The sequence below is a fragment of the Eumetopias jubatus genome, unplaced genomic scaffold (assembly GCF_037043125.1).
Source record: "Eumetopias jubatus isolate StellerSeaLion01/CBP00866 unplaced genomic scaffold, mEumJub1_p1.0 scaffold_14, whole genome shotgun sequence".
Taxonomy (NCBI): Eukaryota; Metazoa; Chordata; class Mammalia; order Carnivora; family Otariidae; genus Eumetopias; species Eumetopias jubatus.
The window spans coordinates 48,950,881-48,973,569 of record NW_028274820.1 but is presented as its reverse complement, the minus strand read 5'-3'; the positions used below and the strand labels follow the sequence as shown (position 1 = coordinate 48,973,569).

Here is a 22,689-nt window from a genome sequence, read left to right as displayed (position 1 = left end):
TAATTGAAAGACTCCCCATACATTGAAATAATCATTGGTTATAAAAATTATTTGTAGCATAAAAATTATTTGTCTCACTTCCGGTTTTTTTAAAGATTATTTATTTATTTATTTGACAGAGAGAGAGAGACACAGCAAGAGAGGGAACACAAGCAGGGGGAGTGGGAGAGGGAGAAGCAGGCTTCCCGCTGAGCAGGGAGCCCGATGCGGGGCTCGATCCCAGGACCCTGGGGTCCTGACCTGAGTCGAAGGCAGATGCTTAACGACTGAGCCACCCAGGCGCCCCCAGTCTCACTTCCTTTTAAAAGTTTGTTTTGTGGAGCACCTGGGTGGCTCAGTTGGTTAAGCTCTGCCTTTGGCTAGAATCATGCTCTCCAGGTCCTGGGATCAAGCCCCACGTTTGGCTCCCAGCTCAGCCAGGAGTCTACTTCTCCCTCTCCCTCTCCTCCTGCTTGTGCTCTGTCTCTCTCTGTCCCTCTCTCTCAAATGAATAAATAAAATCCTTAAAAAATAAAATAAAATTTGTATTGTGTTCAAATGTGTGGTGTATACACTTAAGGACCTGCAAAATCATAAAAGCTTAAACAAATTATGAATCTGGAATGTGACAGTAAAATTCACCAAAATCAAATGTGTTTACTTTCTATAGGGTAGAGATGGCCTTGATACATTTTTATCATCAAGGTGAGAGAACAACTTCTGCCTTTCAGGCAGACGGGTACAATTTTAGGAAGACAATTGTTCTTTTCCCAAACTTGCTTTTCTTTCTCTCACTTCTTTTTTGATGCCAGAGATATCCAATTGCATGTAAGGAAAGCAGCTATTTAGAACAGTTTTATTTGGCCACTTCAATTTACCTCTGTACTAGAAGTTACTGTGTTAAATTACTCCATATTGATATTCAAGCCCCTTCTTTCAGGCAGAACAAATGCATATTGTGGTCTCTAAATACTTCCCAGTGTTCACTGTCTTAAAATAATTTGATTTTCAAATCACTTAAAAAATAGAGACATGGCGAGAAAGAAAGTTAGAAAAGAAATTCTTATTGAACTTGTTGTTTGAGTAAATGGAGCCCAGGACAGGGAACTACTATATTTGGAGTCCGTCATTAACTTTATTTTCTTAGGTTAGCTGTCTGATCTTTCTGATTTTCAGTTTCTCTGTCTGAGAAGTGGAATATCTTGGCTTAGAAGGAGGATTCAATGAGACAATAAGCATAAAAGCAATTTTTCAAAAAAATAAACATTCCTATATAGGTATAGCATATAATTCTGTCAATTTTACTTTTGTCTTGAAATAACTAAAGACCCTTTTAATGTGACTACTATGCTCTTATATTTTTAACTCAAACCTCCCAACAATCTCTCCACAAAAGATTTTTCTTTGCCCTATGACAATTTGGATTAAATTGTCAATTTAAAATGATTACATGTTAGAAACTACAAAGACAAGAGATATCTCAATACTTTAGAATAATAGGATTTTTAAAAATTCTTTGATATTAGGTTGAACTTAATAAGTGCCCTGAAGACAAATGCATCTTTTAAACTAATTATCTGTACTGTGTATTCTATTTAATATTAAAATGATACTGATTAAATAAAATCAATCACATTCCTCTGTAGTCACACCTCACATTTGATTAAATACAAATATACAGTTCCTGTATTAATTCTGATTAAAAATATATTACATTTAGAATTATACACTCATGATAATTTTCAAAAAACTAAAACATTTACTCTGCTCATCCTTGATATTTAAAAATCATATATATATATATACATTGTTTCATCACTCCTATTCTTGGAGTGAATTTTTAGTGTTGCTCTCAGACGTCTGAGTGTTGCTGGAGAAAGTTCTCTGAGCTGGTGGTTTTCTTACATATTTATGACTTCTAGCCCCACTTGCTCTGAATTTTGCTTGATTCTGTTACTCATTCTTTGTCAACTGCTTTCCCATTCTCGGAGAGATCGTGGCAAACTCTCTACTATTTCCTTGCTTTCTTCATGTCACTATCTCTCTGCCGACATTCCTCACTCTCAGTAGATGACCAGTACCCCTACTACCTTAAGAAGGAAGAAGCCCATATACCTGAATATCTGTATATTACCAGTTCTCCACACAGGTGGTAGCAAAGTGCCAGCCAGGGTTTAATTTCATCCTACGGTCTCTTTTTGGGAGAGAATGCCTTTTAAGGCATTATCTTAGTTGGCATGGATTTTGCTTTTTGTGACATCAAGCCACAGGAATCCAGTATATCCCCAGCCTACATTATTATTTTGCCATCATATATGCAGAAATATATATTTTATTGCATTCAACCTTTTGCAAATAAATTGCAGATAGTATAACACTACATCTCTAAATATGTCAGCAGGTATCTTCCAAGATTAAGGACAGTTTTCTATACAATTACCATACTATTATCACACCTAGGAATATTAACAATAATTCCATAATATCAGTCATTATCCTGTCTATGTTCAAATGCTTAAAAGTATGTCAAAAATGTCTTTCATAGTTTTTTTTTTTTTTTTTTGGTGGTTGAAGTGGGGTGGACAGTATCTATTCGAAATTTTTGCATCACACTTGGCTGTTTTTCTGAGCCATTTTGACAACTCTAATCTTCACTGGCTTTCCATTGTGCTGCTTTGGTATGGACGTATGTACAGTGAGCATAGATTCTTCCCAAAGTCGAAGGCATCTGTGACTCATGCTGTGGAGACAGCTTGATGGACAGCGTAGGTTGGTTGCTTGAGAGCCTCTGGGACTTTCCTGGGCTTATGGCCTAGGATAGGATAAGGAATCATAAGATAAGACACTTGATCTGGATTTGAGGGAGAAGAAGCATTTATATACTATAATAAAGTTGGAAGAACAACATTCATGTCTTAAAATGTTTATTGAGATATAAGCTTGAACTAAGAGCTAAGAAAGAAAAATAGGAAAGCTGACAAAAAATTTCAGGTGACCTAGATTGAAGCTAGCACATTCTGCCCATTGCCCCAGGTGTTATGTAGACTGACTTGGACTCAAAGTCCAGAATATTACTGAAATCAGAAAGCTTTCAATGAAAGTTCTATTAAATCTGTTTTCAATCCATCTTAGAAATAGCAATTACTTCTGTAAGGTTCTCCTGTTAATGGGATAGTTAACCCGAGTTCATCCTCCCAGACTTGATGACTTCTTTTGATGAAAAATCTGCAGCTGCAACATTTTTTTTATCTATGTTATAAAAATATCTTCAAAATGGAGTTGCATTCTTGGACACTTTAATTTTCTCTAGGGCTGCCCTAGACCCCTTCTTCTCATCCACTTTTGGGTGCATTGGATCTTTCTGGTCCATCTCTGTGATGAGTCGCTATGAAGGTGCCTGCTTCTTCATTAATCTCAGTAGACTGCATAAGGGAGTCAACCGATATCTGTGTTCTCAGATTGTTCAGACCCATCTTGGACATCCATTTAGAGTCACCTTCAAATAGCTCAGTTCTGGGGAGGAAATGAAAATGCTGACCACTCCCTCCTTTTCAGAGACACAGAAATGTCTAAGAACTCCTAGCTTCACATTCAGCTTTCATACTTCCCCTCGCCACACACAGCCTACCTCAGGAAAACTTTGGCTAGTACTATGCGTGTGATTTGTCAACAATTTTCCAAATTTGTTCTGAGTCCCATGGGACATACACTTTTGGAATTTGGTAACCCTTTTTTCTGTTTCTTGCCAGAAAAAAAGCTTCCCACTGTGACTCAGAAAAGGAGGGGTGGTGGATAATTGAAGATGCACTGTCACAAAGACCAGCTTCAGTGTATTTAACCTCATCTTTTTTGTTTTTTTTCTAATTACTCTCAAGGAAAATTTTTCTACGTATTTAATAACATTTTTACTTTTTACTGATACTAATGGAATATTTTTTCTTATTTCCAGAAAAATCACAAAATAAAACCAACACCATAAGCTATGCCTCCATGAAAAAGACACTGAGTATTTTTAGGAAGGAATGAGAGTTGGACTGGAGAATTGAAAAGTGGGACGGGTAATTGGGCAACTTAAAAAATTAGTAGGAATGGTTTATGAAGGGTAATGGGACTTGGAGATGAGTTCTTATTGCAAAATATAAATGTAATACATCCATGTTGTTTCAGAGAGGTCTGTGAAGCCGGCCAAGGATGTTGATCAGTCTGCTTTGGGTGATGAAATTGCATTTTGGATAAGTAATTCACAATCTAATCCACTCTTCATTGTAGCATTCCTTTTTTTGTGAAAAGATATTTACTCATTTATTTAATGAAATTAAGCAGAAAAAATCTGACAAGGAAATGCATTTTATATTTATTCACTTATTTCACAGGAGAGTAGTGATATAAGAACTTCATTGGCATTTGTTTTCAGTTTGACTTTTGTTTTTTTAAGCTTTAATATGAACTTCTCTTTTTCAGCAGACTCTGCCCACTTCAGGAGTTTCAGTCCCTGAGGTGCGTAAGCAAAAAAAAAAAAAAAAAAAAGCATAAAAATTTTCACACTTGGAATTATAAGTCATTATACATCTCATGTTGTTAGAACATTCGTAGCTGTATCAGTGACCTACTAGTATCAGTTTGTATAGTTTATTTTGTCTCATGTAATGATATTTGGAATTGGGGACTTTGATATTTTCATGATGGGATAGACTTGAAACTGTTCCAGTCTACTTTTGTGACAAACATTAGGAAAGCAAAAAGTTATATAAAACAGAGTATACAGAGAATAATTAAAGTTACTTTGCAAAGAGTTTTGTCTTATGTATAAGAATAACATCATTCCTATGTGTCAAGTTAAAATGTAAATACCTTACAGAAAACCCAAACAGTTCAATCCTCTGTACCATTAAAATATAGTTTTCAGTGCTAGTTGGTTGCGAAACTCTTGTTCACTTTGAAATGTCTGTCATTTTAAAAAGAGTACATCTGCATTTATCACTTAGCATATGCCATTATATAGAAAGTCACTGGAATAAAATATAGTGACAGAATAAATGACTTTTATTTTGAAAATAAATATAGGCATTGCCACATCATTTATTTTTAGTAAAGTGTTAGCATTACCTTTGATTAACAAAGCAAAGCCTCCACATTTTTCTGTGACCCTATCCTATTTGATTGTTTTTATCTTTAAAAGATATGCTCAAATGGTATTGTTTTCCTTAAAATTATAATTTAAATCTGCTTGCTTAGGAGAGGTATTATTTATAATATATGAATACTATATAAGACTGTGAATTTCTTTAGAGGAACACATGTAATTGCATGAAAAAGTATTAAACTCTCTCCCCTGCCCCCTAAAAAGTTTTTGAGTCAGCGTAGACTGCCTCATGAAACTTAAAAATTCATTTTGTAATCAGAGATATACTTAAAAATACACTGGAGATATGCTTGAAAAATAATGCTTCTAATCTAAGAGATATATTCAACTATTTTTGTATGCTCTAAGTCCATTGATACCACTATTATCATAGTTATTATAAAAATAAAAATATTGAATTACACACTTAAGCAACAAAGGTACTTGGAAAGTGTATCACTCAGTTTAATTATTTAAGTGTAAGATAATAAGTTTTGTATATTCAGGGGTTTAAGTTTATTTTTGTCCCTATCATAGCCCATCAAGTAAATATAGGCACTGTATTTGAGATTTAAAGTTTTCTCTTTAGACTTGTTAATCTCCATAGGTATCCCATATTCAACTGTATAATCTATATATCATATAGATAGAATAAATAGACCAAAATTGTAGTTTTCATAATACACTTTTCTCATTTGTAAAAAAAAAAAAAAATTTTTTTTTCTTTTGTAAAGTAACTTCCTACCTGATTTTTTTTTTTCTGGCAAGTTATATTGATTTATATTAACTTAGACTTTTCACCAACCTCTGAGGTCGGTATGCACACACATACTTTTAGAAAGTCACTACCATAATACAGGTAAACAGCCCAAAGTAAAAGATTTTTTTTTAATTTTTTATTGTTATGTTAATCACCATATATTACATCATTTGTTTTGGTGTAGTGTTCCATGATTCATTGTTTGTTCATAACACCCAGTGCTCCATGCAGAATGTGCCCTCTTTAATACCCATCACCAGGCCAACCCATCCCCCACCCCCTCCCCTCTAGAACCCTCAGTTTGTTTTTCAGAGTCCATCATCTCTCCTGGTTCGTCTCCCCCTCTGACTTACTCCCCTTCATTCTTCCTCTCCTGCTATCTTCTTCTTTTTCTTTTTTCTTAAAATATGTTGCGTTATTTGTTTCAGAAGTACAGATCTGTGATTCAACAGTCTTACACAATTCACAGCGCTCACCGTAGCACATACCCTCCCCAATGTCTATCACCCAGCCACCGACAAGGTCCTTCTCATTCCTAAATTTCATTTCTTCCGATCAGGATTTCTTGAACAGAAATCTTGAAAGTGGTTTATACCTGGTATGAAATTATCCTAAGAGAAAATATTCACAGCATGTGTGATGTGTGAAAACCAGGACTTGGGGATCCAGTTGCAAACTGTACCTCCAGGTTTAATTGGAGAGTAGCACTTCTGGGTACTTGAGACTAGCTGTCATTCTAATTTTTTGCCTCCCATCTGCCCCAAAAGACTCCACCTGGATCATTACACCACTTATCCCCAGTTATGGTGATTGAATGGACACATAAAGTACTACAAAGTAAATGAACTTCTTTCAAACACCCAACTTTAACTCCTATGATCTAAGCAGCATACGCGTGATATCTTAATGATAACATATAACAATATACCTTTTTTATATTTTAAAAATCACTGCCATTTACTAAGTGCCTATTTTATGCCAGTACCTTTATCTACATTTTCTCAATTTATCATCACACAAATCTTCTTGTTTTATAGATGAATTAATTGGTGGCTTAGAGATAGTAAATAACTTGCCCAAGTTTGCACAGCAAGTAAGAGACAAAGCTGGGATTTGGCCTCCAAGCCCATATTTATGACTTTGCCCAAAGTAGTTTTTGTTTTTAGTAAGCCCTTACTTAACTAAATTAAAAAAAGAAATGAAAATCTTTATATCAGTTATTATATTTATGTTTAAAACTGTATAAATTATTTTTTTAAAAATCAAGACTACTTTGCTATGCAGCAATAATAAATTTTGCTGCAACTTCCAAGGATTCCTAGTAGACTTAGAGTCTTTGCCATTTTCCAAAGGAATTAGTTTCTCTCGGCAGGAAACTACTCCAATTTCACAATAAGGTCACAATAATTAAAAGTGCAGCTTTGCAACTGTCAGCCTTGCCTTCTTAGAGCCCATAACCATTATAAGCAGCAATGAATTTGGGGGACAGTTCTGCTTTGGCAAGATCTTTTATATTGGGAATATCCAAGTTGTGCCCCAGGTTCAAATTCTAGAGTTTCTGGGAAATTCTTGTGGCCTAGCTTCAGTGGCAGAAAAGGCTAAGTCTCCATCGAGGCGAGTGGGGCTGTAGCAGATAAAACGAGTTCCAGGACTCACGTGAAGGAGGCAGTGGCAGCGATGCACCCCCTCCCCACCCTTTCTGTGGCTTCGTACCAATCAAGGTGCTTAGCTGCTGCCTGCCTGTCTCTCATGCTGAGACTGGACAAAAAGAAGAAAACCCTGTGTTTGAGGTAATCATCACTTGCTGCTGGTAGTTTGTGAGTGATCGATAACAGCAGGCAGAGATATTGTGGTAAACATCCCTTTTGTGAAAGCAGTTTTCAGCAATGCACAAATACTCTACCTCTGAGAATCAGCATGATATAAAAAAAAATTTTTTTTAGAACACATATTTAAAGTGAGGTCTTTTTATGTCATTTATTTCATCTTTCTGTTTTCTATGAATGGTCTTTTCAGCTTTTCTTCTTTGTTAATTGTGGTGATTATTCTTTTGGAATTCTATTACAATGTATTCCCCAGTTAAGATCTGTTGTGCTACTTATAGACGCTAAGGATCGCAAAACATTAAATTCTATATTTAAAATGTCTGCATAGCAAACACAAATGGTTGATATTTGAAAATGTTGAAATATCAATATTTTATAATTCAGAGTTATGTTTTCTATATTCTTTTTTTGTGGTTAGAGTAGCTCTTTTCAGTGTTTGAATAATTTCTATTGATTAAAGCAATAATTTTCCAACTCTTTTTATATCTGGGATAATTTTTCTGGCAGAAAAAATTTGCCTTAATTATAATAAGGGTACTTTATTTTGTGGTTTAGAGCCCAAAAACTTAAAAAAAAAAAAGAAAGAAAAAGCAGAAGGTGGGGTGGTAAACAGTGCCCCCTGTTACCAGAGAGCAATTTTATCCTTAATAATGATGCAGAATCAGGTTGGTGATCTCTTCCTGGAACTTTTCAATAATTTCAACCCTGAGAGTAAGTCTCTTAAATTCCATAATAGAGTTCTGCCATTCAGAGTTAATTAACCCCCAAAACAGGCTAGTGAAATTTTTGTGGACAGCAGATCTTTCAGGGGTGCAATTGCTCCCCCTTCCTGTCCCTCATGTAAAATATGAAAGAAGTAAAGATTTTCTCAGTGGAAATAGGAAAAAGTACCCAACTTTCCTACTGTGAGCTTATGCTGCTTAAATAAAGTATAGTGAATATCTCAGAGAGACTTCTATACAATTTGGAAATAAAAGTGAAACAAATGAGTGTATTAAAAAGAAAACTCTGGGAAAAATTAAATGCTTATGAGTTTCTCCTGTTTAAAATTTTCAGCCTTGATTAATTCCACAAATTTTACCCAGTAGGCATATTTCCCCCCCAAAAGAAACCACTTGGTTTTCTTGGTGTGTGTGTGTGTGTGTGTGTGTGTGTGTGTGTGTGTGTGTGTGTGTGTTTAAACAAATGTTTACTATTTTAGTATTATCTAAGTTATATAATAAAATTCACACATTTATTTTGTGGTTTAGAGCCCAAACACTTAAAAAAACAAAAAACCGGAAGGTGACGTGGTGAGCACTGCCCCCTGTTACCAGAGAGCAATTGTATCCTTAATAATGATGCAAAATCAGGTCGGTGAGTTCTTCATGAAGCTCTTTGACAACTTCAGGATAGACCGAGGATTTTTCTGTTAACTTGTTATATACCTTTTCTTATAATTTAAGATTTCAAAAATAATGCCTTAGTTGAACATTCAATTTAGGATTTAAATTTTTTTTATTTTTTTTAAAGGTTTTATTTATTTATCTGACAGAGAGAGACACAGCGAGAGCAGGAACACAAGCAGGGGGAGTGGGAGAGGGAGAAGCAGGCTTCCCGCTGAGCCCGGAGCCTGATGCGGGGCTCGATCCCAGGACCCTGGGATCATGACCTGAGCTGAAGGCAGACGCTTAACGACTGAGCCACCCAGGCGCCCCTAAAATTTTGTTTTTATATTTTACAAAGGCTTCTATAAAGCATTTGTTTCGACTCCAATTTACTCAGAAAGGTGACTCCCTGAAGAGACCTGAAGCTACTTAATCAACTGCTTTCTGCTAGTTGGAGATTCTTACCAGCAAAGGAATTCCCCTAGCTATGAGCATAACTAAGAATAAAATCATGTTCATAGATGATGTGGTAGCTCTTTACAGACATACACTTAACATGTGTTAAACTTCCAACACTACAAATATAAATAGTTTTGTCATAAATACCCAGTTCCAATGTGACCAACCAACGTAAATTACACTTAATTCTTGTAAACCAAACATTTTAGGAATTAAATGCCAAATAGCAATTGTTGGATTATATGGCAGACTACAAGGTATATAAGGTATGATAGAATATAAGGTACATAAGATAATGTATATCTTCTACACTGTAGATTTTTATAGAGTATTGTTGCCATGTCGTATATACCTGCATGCAGAATCCAGAAAGAAATTATTCCCTTACTTTCCACCAGTATTACATTTTTGAACTCTTAATGCAAGCTATGGATTTTCAGTTGTAAACATTGAGCCCTACTTATTTAAACATATACTTAAGTGTAACTAAGTGTAATTTTTTCATATACATGCACTTGGAAATATAATAAACACTTTGCATAATTGTAGTACTAATGAGCACCCTAAAGGGAGAGCCACACTTTGTTATTCATAAATAACTTTCATTTATTGAGCACATATTCTAATACAGGACAATGTTAGGAATTTATGTATTTTCTCTTAAACCTTACACAACTCTGAGAAATAGGTATTACTAACTCCATTTTGAATAGGAGTTTAAGTTCTCTAAGATTACATAATATTTAAGTAGCAGAGATGGGATTCAGCTCTGGCTTTCTGACTTCCAAACCTCATCCTATAATCCACTCTTTCTATGCATTATACTCTTAACTCTCTATGGATAAAATTATAATTTGCAAGTTTAGAAAGAAATATCTATCTTTAAAAAATCAATATTTTTGCCAGAAATTATACTTATATGAAAGTATATCATTTTCCAAAGAATGTGAATTTCAGGAATCCTATTACACCATCCATTTTTAACCACACAAAAATATAGTCAGTGATTGTACACCCTGAAATTGCAAGGTAAATGGAGTATACTGTTTAGCCTCTATTTGGGTCTGAGAAATTTTCTGATCCATCTGATCCTAATATAGTTAAAAAGAGCTTTATTTGGGGGCACCTCAGTGGCTCAGTTGGTTAGGCGTCCAACGCCTGATACCTCAGGGTGTGAGTTCAAGCCTGGTGTTGGGCTCCACAGCTGGGCGTAGAGCCCACTTAGAAAAAAAGAGCTTTGCTTTCAAGTCCAGTTAAAATATGTTCCAAAATGACTGAAAGTGAAATGATGCGCTATAAAGCAAATATAGGGACCAGAAAATATATTCACTCAAGTATTTAAGCACACATGGAAGACAGTGCTATTAGATCAGAACAACTTTACATACCAAGCCTAGACATGACCCAAGATTCCCTCTCAGTACAATATTTCAGGCACTTAAAATTTTTTTAATGTTGATTCATTTATTTCTCCATTCCTTTATCCTGACTTTTGTCAGGCACTGATTTAGGATCTGACGTACAACAGTGAAGCAAACAAAGGACTTTCTCTTATGGAGCTTTGACTAAAGTGGGGAAAGACCAGCATTAAACTAATTAAATGAAAAACATTTCAGGTTGTAACAAATTGTATCTATATTACATATAGATAATATGTAATTATGTGTATAAGTATATTTTTATGTTTCTATAAAAGGAGGCTAAAGGGAATAGAGGAGCCTACCTGACATTTGAACAGAAATCTGAAGGAAGTGAGGAGCAAGCCCAACAAATATGCAGAAAAGAGCTTTCCAGCAGAGTGAAGAGTGATTGCAAAAGTTCTGAATTAAGAGCATACTTGTGATCAAGGAATAATGAGGAGGTGGGAGTAGCTGGAGTGGAGTGAAATAAGATGAGGGTAGCTGTTGTATAGAGAACCTACTGTAGGGAGACAAAGATGGAAGCAGATTGACCCATTAGCTGAGGGCTGCAATAAGCCAGGCGAAGAAGAAAATAGGCCTAAAGTATGTAATGATGGAAGTGGTGAGTCATCATCCAGTTTGGGATTTGTTTTCAAGGAGGATAGGCAGGAAATTAAAGGGAAAAAAAAGTTTTGGATATTTTAGGATCAATGTATGTTTTAGACACATGGAAAGATAGAAAGGGCATTTGTATGTAGGAGTTAAAGTTCCGGGGAGAAATCTGAACAGGAACTATAGCTTTAGAAGTCCTCCTCATGAAGTTGAAATTCAGAGCCTTGGGATTTAATGAAGCTACCTAGGGAGTGAGTGTAGAGGGTGAAGTTGAGACGTTCAAGGAAGAGTTAAATGTTATGGTCTGTAAATTTGGAGGAGGAACGATGGAAGAGCCTCTGAGGAAGCAGTTCGTCAAGTAAGAAGAGAGCTAAAGTAAGAGAAAGATGTGTTCAGAAGCCCAGCAAGTGTTCAAGAGGGAGGAAGAGCTCAGTTCTGTCAAATGCTGCTAAAAGGTGGAAAAGAGGAAGGCGGACCAATAGGTGTGACAATGAGTAGGTCATTGATGATTTTAAGAAGAGCAGATGTGGTGGATTAATGGTGAAAAAAGCTTTGGGGTTGGGTCGAAGAGAGAGTGAGAGGAAGGGAAAATAGAAACAGGAAGCGGACAACTACAAGCAGTGTTTCCACTATGGTGAGCAAAAGAATTAGCTGGGGTGGAATGTGTGTTTTAAATTTTATGCCATTCTGGATATAAGTAGCAGCTTAGAAGTTCATCATGTATACATTTTTGATATTACCTGTATTTATAAGCATTATTTTTTAGTGCTCAATAATTTTTTGTAACTCTATATTATTTATTTCTACCATTCCTTATGAAAATGATTAGCCTTAGTGGTCCTTGAGACTTCTGATGAACAGTCCTAGTTGGGCACATAGGGGGAATGCCATCTGGTTTTCTTTCTCATAGTCTCTTTAACTGGTATTTTTATTATGCATCTATCACATGGACTAAGCCAGTAGAAAGGCAACAGCATTCTTAGTATTCACTAGGAACTCCAAATTAGGAATGTGGGCCCAAGTTTGTAGCCATAAAAGTTTTCTTTGTGTTGGCCTTTTTAGTAAAACAACATTCTTAACAAAAGATTTCCTCCTTATAGGAAAGACAAGCAACAGTGAAAAAGGAAAAAGGTGGTTCCCAGCACTCAAACAAAGTGACAGATAAGAACAAAATGCAAAGAGCCAACTCTGTGACGGTGGATGGGCAAGGCCTACAGGTATGACTTTTTAAATCCAAATTTGAGTAGTTTTCACATTTGTAATTTCTGTGCTCTTGCACACATATGTCCAGCTAGCAACACATTCATTTAATGTGCAGATTAGCTTAGCAGAGGACTTCGGAAAGATCTTTATTACTTTAGCAAGATGTCAGTTTTATATTTGATTGACAGAGTCCCACTCCAGTTATATTAATCACTTCTGATGTTCTCTGCATTTGAACTCAAGTTGGTAAGAGATCTTTTGTCAATCTGAAGGTTTTGCAAATATCGCTAAATATACACATTTTTATATGCATACATATTATTTATTTACAAGTTTACTTTCTTCCTATATATTGTTTATATATTTGAAAGAGTCATTTTGGTGGCAAAAAATGTCAAGGAAAAAATAAAATGAATTTCGTGTGTGGATACTTTTGTTCCTAAGTAAATAATAAAATAAAGGATTTATTATGATTTATCCGTATCTTCTGAAGTTTAAATTCAAAATTGAAAGCCCATATATATTTCTAGTTTAAGTAAACACAAGTAGCTCAAAATCATGTTTTAGTACTTTAAAAACCTTTAATATCCCTAGGATCTCTGACATCAGGAGTAAGATTTCTTTCAGTCTGCATTATAAGACATTCTGTAGATTGTATGTATTGTATTTATTTGCCTCTGTCCCTCACTCCAACATAAAAACATTCGGTGAAGTTGGCCGTATTAAAGAAATTGTGAGTTCATTTTTGCTTTTTGCTTTTTTGCCTATACGTTTCTCTCTTCTACTTTTCATTTCCTTTCTTTATCAATATGCTTCAAGTTTCATGTTCTCTGGGAAAATTTACCAACCACTTACCAAACAAAAATATATTTTATCACATACTTGCCTTCAATATACGTAATTTTGTATTTTTATTTTTCATTTAGTATTTTATCTGTGATATGATGGATTATGTGTTTTATATCCCTTAATTTGGAAGCAGCGTTCAGAGCACATAGTAGTTGCCTAAATGCGTGTTTCCTCATTATTTTCAATATCTCATTGAAAATTTAATAATAATTGCTTAAATATTAATAACCAGATTAATGATTTGTTCTGATCTAATAAAACACATTGTGAATAGAAATTTTTTAAATAATTATTAAACTCAAATATAAAAAGAGAAAATTCTAAATGATAAAATTATTATACTGGTTAGAAAGTTTAGAAATTAATTATCAAAAGAATAAATCAGGACCTACACTTTTGGTAGTCATCTCTGTATGTTTAGCAATCTCATTGACAGACTCAGATATGAAGTCTATCTACCTTGATAGCCAAAAAAAAAAAAAAAGATGGCAAAATAATTTAAGTGGTCCTGTAAAATTTTTAGTGAAAAAAAACCCAACATTGATAAATTTAGTACTTCAGTTACAAATATTGATTAGTTAAATCTTTAGTCACTCTGAGTTCCAGTGGTGAAAATATCAGAAAAGAAAATTAATTTTGAAATTCAAGTACATTTCACACATGGCTAGACATTTTTCAACATGAAAGGGAAACATGTACCATTTGCTAGACACCATGATAGTATTTTATGCCTATTAAGTAAATGAATCCTCTCAATAAACATAGGAGATAAATATTCTTAATTCTCTCAATAATCATATGACAAATGTCATCATTATTTTCACCACTTTCAAAATGTTCAAAGGTAAAGTTATTCCCAGGGCCTCACAGTTAGTTTGTAAAGCCAAAGTCGAATAAGGACCACCATCTGGCTCAGAGTGTATTATGTCTTACTCTTAGAATACCCGGTCTCCTTGGTTAAAAAAGTTTAACAGGTATATAAATGCTACCTTTCTGACCACCTGCCTTTCTCTTTGAGTATATTGCATCTCTCAAACCAGATAATAACTTTTCATAACTTTCTTTTGCATATGAATTTATCTGGGAAAGTTGTTAGTAAGCATAGGGTAGACATCAGCCCTTATAAAACAGCATTAAATAAATACCATGATTATTATCGTCATAATTTTTTTGAATGATAACTGTTGGTTTATAATCATGTGCAGCAATCTATTTCACCTCAGCAGTATGGACTAAACTGTGATACACATATCTATTCACATAATTTTGAGGAAAATATAAAAAAGGTAAAAGAATCAATTATTGGATAACTAATATGAGGTAGAAAAATGAATTTTGTTGTGGTAATCAACTTTAAAATTATAAAATGGTTGTTCTTTGTCAGGAAAGGTAAAAAGATATGCCAGAAAATTATTTTTTCTGTGAGTTTTAAAAAAATGTATATCATGAAAAAGCATTGAGTTGCAGCCTGGTTTGCATATAAGTCCATGACAGAGGAGATCTACACTGCTTAAAGAAGACTATTAATCATAGTTAAGCACATTCATCTTACTTCTTTCCAGCTAACCAGCATAATGATCAGGATTATTATTTCTAATTAGAGGAAGTAATAGATCATGTATAACCTTAGGATGAGTCTCATTAATTAACCCAGGTCCTAGGGGACTTCAAATAGAGGTGGTTAGGCACTCTGTCTTTGTCACTGCTCACACCATAGGTTTACACTTAATACATATGATCAAATGTAATTGAAACTACAATTTCTAACAGGCACGAGATGTAGAGATGCAGATAATTATTCACATGTGAAGAAACAAGTGAAACAGAACCATTGTGTAAACTGTATTAAACTGAAGTTACCTTGTCCCTAATTATTCTCTGAGAAAAAATTTCCAAATAAAAAGGTCACTTGAGAACCAGAAAGTCTAGTTTGTAATACTCTTAACACCAGAAAAAAATGGGGAACCTTTATATTTAAACACTTAAAACCAAGCCAGTGCCATCCCCTACCACAACTGCTTCTCCCTGTTCTTATTGTCTTTCTTATTTGCATTGTCTCGTTCTCATAATCACCAAGACTGTAAACAAACATATGTGTATATCTATCTATCTATCTATCATCTATCTATCTATCTATCCATCTATATCCATGTGTACTATATATAACTATATAATGTGTGTATATTTATTTGACTGGTGTGTGTGTGTGTACATACTTGTGCATGCATGTGTGCCCCTTGACTACTTTAGGATCCTCAAACCATTTGGCTCTTCCATAATTAGTTCTTCATTGTCATTTAACTCCCTAAGTCCAGAATTATTATTCTACACTTTAATACATTATCCTTTAAACTGAGTCCCTGTTCCCAACTTATAATATGCTAGATTATAAATAATATGGAAAAAAATGGAGCTCAGTAATAAGTGTCAAGACTGAGAGTTAGAGTTGTCTCTAATTTTATGTAACATGGCCAGATTGGGCCTCATTAAAATGTGGTATTTGAGTAAAGACTTAGGTGAGTCCTTTGGTCTGTGGATATCTAGGGGATGGTCAGCCCTAAGATAGGTGCATGCCTGGCAAGTTCTAGGATCAACAAGAACAACTGCATGGTTAGAGCAGGCTGAGCAATATGGAAATTGGTGAAGAGTACTTTAGAGAAGTAATAGGAGCTAGATGCTACAGAGCCTTCAAGGTCTGCATAAGAACTCTGACTTTCCATCTGAAACTGATGGCAAAATATAACATGATCCTGACTAAAATGTTGAAAGTCTTACCCCTATTGAGGTTAGATTGTTAGGGAGCAAAGAGTCAACTTTGGAGATAGCCACCAATTATTTAGGGATTATAGGATGGAGGCATATCCAGTGTAGAGAAGGGGAGGTGCAGAGATGCTCCATATATTTTGAAGACAGAGTCAACAGGATATGCTGATAGATCAGATATAGGGCTTATTAGAAATTAGGGAATTAGGGACATCTCTTAAAATGTTTGGCCGAGTCCCCTGAAATGATAGAGTTGCCATTGACTGAGATAGAGAAGGGTCTGGGTGAATAGGTTTTAGAGAGAAATTTTTGGTGCCGTTTGAAATCTAAATGGAGATGTTTAAGTAGGCAGACAGATATGTGAATCTAGAATTCAGGGCAGAGGGTAGATATAAATTTGGAAGTGAAAGGCATATTGATGGCACTTAAAACCCTCAGATAAAATAAGATTACCGAGAGAGAATATATAGAGAAAGGAATTATTAAACTGGAACCTAAAACCAGTCTGACTCAAGTCATGCCTTTTAATATTTACTATATGGAATAACTCTTTTATGTGAGTAAATAAGTTTTCACAGGATTAGCTCTTTCTCTATAGAGAAGAACCCAGTATAATCTGTCAACTTTTGGAAAGTCCTTTGTACCCAATTTATAACCATTCTTCAAGTTTTCAAGTGTCTTGAACATTTTTCCCTTTGTCAATATTTTCTGTGCTATACTGTATTCCCTATCTCAATGTACCTTAAAAACTGGTCTGAGAAACCCAGGGCTCTGTGGAGATGCCTCAAGCACGATGGTGAGATGGGAGGCTGAGAGCAGGTTCAGGGTTCTTTCATGCTTCAAACAGAGCAACTTACCTTTCATCTGTCTCAGATACTGTTCCACTTAAGATTATTTCAAATGCTGTATAAATATTTACTTCCAAGAACAAATAGGTTTAGGCTGACAGAATTTTTTTAGATATGTATGTTTTAGTTTTCCCTCCCATTCCACCAAGATCTGTAACAAAAAGGGTACAATATTTTAGGACAGCAGTAAGTCAGTGTTTAAAATGACTGAATTTTACATGTTATTTCAAAATTTTGTATGCAGTAAAAATTGAAAATTCATCATATTAAAGACTATAGTAGATATAGATCAAAGAGAATTAGTAACCTTGAATATAAGATTGATATATTAGTGCTATTTAATTCCTGGATCCCATTCATGTTTTACCAGTTGTCCCAATAATGGCTTTTATAACACAAGCAGCTAGTACAGAATCATGTAAATTTCCTGGTTTTGACAGTTGTGTTGTGTTTATATAAGAGAATGTTCTTGTGTATAGGCTATCCTAAAGTAAACAAGAGTGATAAAATATCATTTTGGCAACTTAGTCTCAAATGGTTGGGAAAAAAATGTTATTCGAACAGTCCTTTTAACTTTTCTGTAAATTTGAAATTGTTTTAAAGTATAAAAATAGGGGCACGTGGGTGGCTCAGTTGTGAAGTGTCTGCCTTCAGCTCAGGTCATGATCCCAGAGTCCTGCGATTGAGCCCCACATCGAGCCCTGAGTCGGGGCCCCTGCTCGGCGGGAAGCCTGCATCTCCCTCTCCCACTCCCCCTGCTTGTGTTCCCTCTCTCTCTCTGTCCCTTTCTCTGTCAAATAAATAAATAAAATCTTTAAAAAAATAAAGTATAAAAATAAAAATATCACTTCAAAATATAAAAAAATTATTGTAAGATATTTCCATAGAACTTTATTCATCGAAGTGAGATATACTGAGTTTCAGAAACTAGAAAACTTTGTATTCTTTTAACCTCCTTAAGTTGTTATTTTTTGTATAAATGATTTACATTACAATACACATTAGCTCTGCTAGACTGAATTCTGAATTCTATAAGTTCTTACCTGATTTTAACCTCTCTGGAAAACAAAATCTGGAAGCAAATAGATTGAATTAAGTAATTGAAATATCACATCTAGTGATACCTATGTATTTTTTTTATCTCAGACTCTTTAAGTTACAAAAGGATTAAGTGAAAATGATTATGCCCCTACTCAATAAGGAGAATAACATAATGTAAAATAAAATGAAATATAGAGTATCTTCAGGGATTTTGATATCAAGTTTCTGTCCTTCACTAGGGGTCTAGAAATATTTACAAGTTTGATGAAGTATACAATTTCTAGGGGCGCCTGGGTAGCTCAGTCAGTTAAGCATCTGCCTTCAGCTCAGGTCATGATCCCGGGGTCCTGGAATTGAGTCCCACGTTGGGCTCTCTGCTCCGCAGGGAGTCTGCTTCTCTCTCTGCCGCTCCCCCTGCTTGTGCTCTCTCTCTCTCTCTCAAATAAATAAATAAAATCTTTTTTTAAAACAGTTTCTATGCCTTGTTCTATTGGTATTCAATTCTGTGCTCTTGTGGATCTTGTCTCTCATACCAGTTATAATTAAGATCTGCAGTGTGTAACAGGGAAACAAAAATGAAAACGAATAAAACATTAACAGTGGTTTAAACAACATATGCATAAATTTTTCTTTCATGTAAATCAAGTCCAGAAGCAGAATCTCCAGAAATAGAGCTAATAAGACAGCTCCACATTTTTATCAGGGCTGGCACTATCTTGCCTGTCCTCCATCTGTTGTATCTTCAAGGTCACCTTGTTATCAAAGATGGCTGCCAGTCCTTATAATGTCAGGTTTCATGCTGGCATCCAGAGGAAGATGACTAGAAGCTCTCCCTCTTCCTTTGTGAAGATCATGTCTTGAGTCTCCATAAAACACTTCCACATTAGTCACATTGGGCTGCTATAATAAAGTATCATAGATGGGTGGGTTCAACAACAGACATTTATTTATCACAGTTCTCAAAGCTGGAAAACTCAAGATCAAGGTAACAAGTTACATTTTATTCTGAATCCTTTTCCCTTGGCTTAGAGGTGGCAGTGATTGCTCTGTGTGCTCACGTGACCTTCTTGTGTGTGCAGATGCGGGAGTAGATCTTTCTTTGATAAGGGTACTAATCCCATCATGAAGCTCCCACTCTCATGACTTCATCTAACCTTCCTTGCTTCCCAAAGGCCCTCTGTCTCCAAATACCACCATGCTGCGTGGGTAGGGTTTCAACATAAAATTTGGGGAAACACAATTCAGTCCATAGCAACTTCCAATTATAGACAAAATATAGACACGTTTTTTTTTTTTACTTAGACTATTTATTTGCATTCTTAGATGACAAGACACCAAAAGTCACACCTTCTTAAAGCTCTTCAAAAGAAGTATATTTTAAATGCTGCAAACAGCAGCAGCGGTTTCCAAGATACAGGTGTGATGGGAGCTGCCAGTCTTTCAAAATTACCCTTTGCCCAGAGTTCTTTCTCTAAGGTTGATGAGGAATATGTGATAGTAGTGATAGTAGCAGTCTTTGACAGTAAGATCTTCCTCCTTACTTCAGGAGTGTTAGTGCACGGAGTAGTTGTTTATTGTTAACTTGCCGGACTTGAAAATGACTATGCAATACTTCAGGTTTGGTGCTGTCAAATTTAAAAATTCTCTTTGGTCTTCTGGCCCCCAGATTTACTCTGCTGGATTGGCTTTCTTTCTTTCTTTCGTCCCTTCTTTCCTTCCTTCCTTCCTTTCAAGATTTTATTTATTTATTTGAGAGAGAGACAGAGAGAGCACAAGCAGGGGGAGTGGGGGAGGGAGAAGCAGGCTTCCCGCCGAGCAGGGAGCCCGATGCGGGGCTCGAATCCAGGACCCTGGGATCATGACCTGAGCCGAAGGCAGACGCTTAACCACTGAGCCACCCAGGCGCCCCATGGATTGGCCTTTTTTTCAGAGCAACAAAGTTTAGCTGAATTTTAAAGCTTTGTAAATGGGCATTGAAAAACATGCCAGATTTGCCTAAAACCTTGACATTTCTAGTATAGCACCATTCAGTGATCCCTTAACACCAGAGTCTCAGTGGTGCTGATGTTTAATCACATATCATTCCTTAAATGTAGAATGTATTAGGTCAGGAGTTTTATCTAACATCATTATCAAAGGGGTTCTATTCCACAATGCCTGGTAACCTGCAAATAGATATCTAAAGTTTTCAGGGTTTTATTTTTGTGTAGTCTTATTTTGTAAGCCTAATTTTTTTTTAAGATTTTATTTATTTGAGAGAGAGAATGAGAGAGAGAGAGAGAGAGGAGAGGGGGAGGGGTCAGAGGGAGAAGCAGACTCCCCGCTGAGCAGGGAGCCCGATGTGGGACTCGATCCCGGGACTCCAGGATCATGACCTGACCCGAAGGCAGTCGCTTAACCAACTGAGCCACCCAGGCGCCCTTGTAAGCTTAATTTATGATAAGAAGATATATGAAGAAGAGATTGCCAGGGGATTTTATTTTTCCTGCATTTCCATTTGGAATATTTGACTTTTATCACTTGTAGATCATCATCATTCTTCTAAATTCACTCTCTCTAACTTATCTTCCATTTTCCTAGTGTATTTGACCTATTTATCCATTTATCCACCTCTAAAAATGACATCTTCATTTTTGGATTTTGTAATCCTCTATAGCCTGTGTTTTAGTGGGATATATATTTGCTGGTAATAATGTACACCTTAGAATGCAATTGTTCTGTAGCTTGGTACTGACCTTTATTAATAAATAGTTATGATGCCTTTAAATAGTCCAATAAATATGTAGTTTTGAAAGGTATTCCAAAACATATTTTCAAATAAATTGTAAATATTGGACCCAGTGTAAGTTTAATAAGATCTAATTTATTTTAATAGAATGGTAAGCTGAATATTGAGTTTGAAGATCATCCTAATGAGTGAGTTCAGATTTAGTGTTTTGCTCCAAAACCTTTATTTACCTTGAGATTCTCACCTTTATTTAAAAATAAGGAGTAACAGTTCAAATTAAGTGCAAAAAATCAACTAAAATCCACATGTGTTAGCATTCCTTTTTTTGCATGTGCAAACTTGAGGAGTTCTATCTGATTTTATAATCGGTTGAAAAATAAATTGAATACAAGTCTTTAGATAAAGTTGTGTTTTAGTGTTTCTTTATTTTAGCTTTTAAATGAGGGGAGAAGGGCAACATTGCAAGTCAGTAGCTTAACCTAATAGGCACTTTCTATATATTAATTGATTGAGCACATTTGGTTCAGGAGAGAACTGGAAAGTTACTACAAACCCAGCTCATCTGTCTTACCTTCTAACTGCATTAGAGCCACACCAGGAACAAGGAACCTTTGTCCTCTTTACAGAGGAAAGTAAAATAAAGACAGATAAAATAGATTATAATGATGACAAGTAGAGTAAGAGTAGAAAAATTAAGAATATTTTAATATATTATAACTAATGTGAAGATTTTAACATTTCCCCGGTGCCTATATACTCATTAGAAAAATTACATTTCACCTAAGATTGGAGGAATATATATTTGAAGAATATTTTAATTTAGGTTGTTTAAACAAACAGGAAAGACATCATATGTTTATTATATTTATTTTTTAATCTTTTAAAAGATTTTATTTATACATTTGAGAGGGAGAGTCAGAGAGAGCACAAGCATGGGGAGAGGCAGAGGGAGAGGGAGAAGCAGGCTCCATGGGGCAGAGAGCCCTATGCGGGACTTGATCCCAGGACCCTGAGATCATGACCTGAACCGAAGGCAGACACTTAACCATCTGAGCCACTTAGGTTCCCCCATCATATATTTAAATGGGTGTTTTTGTCTCATTACATATTTTTTTATTTTTATTTTTTTTAAAGATTTTATTTATTTATTTGACAGAGAGAGAGATAGTGAGAGCAGGAACACAAGCAGGGGGAGTGGGAGAGGGAGAAGCAGGCTTCCCGTGGAGCAGGGAGCCCGACGTGGGGCTCAATCCCAGGACCCTGGGATCATGACCTGAGCCGAAGGCAGATGCTTAATGACTGAGCCACCCAGGTGCCCATGTCTCATTACATATTTAAGAATACTTTCTAAGAGATAAATTCATAGCAATAAAGGATACCTTGAATCTACTTTCAGAAAGTAAACTGATCTAGAACTATTCAACTTAATGTTAAGAGGGCTCCAGTAGTTGCACATTTTGTTACTAAATATTTTTTGTCAAACTATATTTAGATGGGATTTATATAGCAGTAGATTGAAGAGGAAAAGCTTGTATTTAAGAGTCTACCTATTAACATTAAACTCAGGTAAAATGCAAGAGCTCTTCTTTACTACCCTATTGAAAACAACTTTACCTCCCCACACACCAATAAAGAGCTATCATTTTATTTGATTTATTTTGTTTCATGGCGTGTTTCACTGCTAACTGTATATTTGTTTATTGTCTATTTCTCCATTAGCATATAAGCTCCA

The 22,689-nt window shown here is 35.3% G+C and overlaps 1 protein-coding gene across 6 annotated transcripts in view; it reads left to right on the top strand.

Annotated features, from left to right (window-relative positions):
- DGKB (diacylglycerol kinase beta) overlaps window positions 1-22,689 on the top strand; it is a 638,091-nt gene that overhangs the window by 180,721 nt on the left and 434,681 nt on the right. For 2 of the 6 annotated variants that reach the window (XM_028119224.2, XM_088018690.1), the window contains 2 exons: window positions 4,444-4,476; window positions 12,626-12,742. In XM_028119224.2, coding sequence (XP_027975025.1) covers window positions 4,444-4,476; window positions 12,626-12,742 — 150 coding nt within the window. Of the gene's footprint in view, window positions 1-4,440; window positions 4,477-12,625; window positions 12,743-22,689 lie in introns of all 6 variants that reach the window. The other 4 variants (XM_028119215.2, XM_028119208.2, XM_028119240.2 and 1 more) reach the window with 2 other exon arrangements.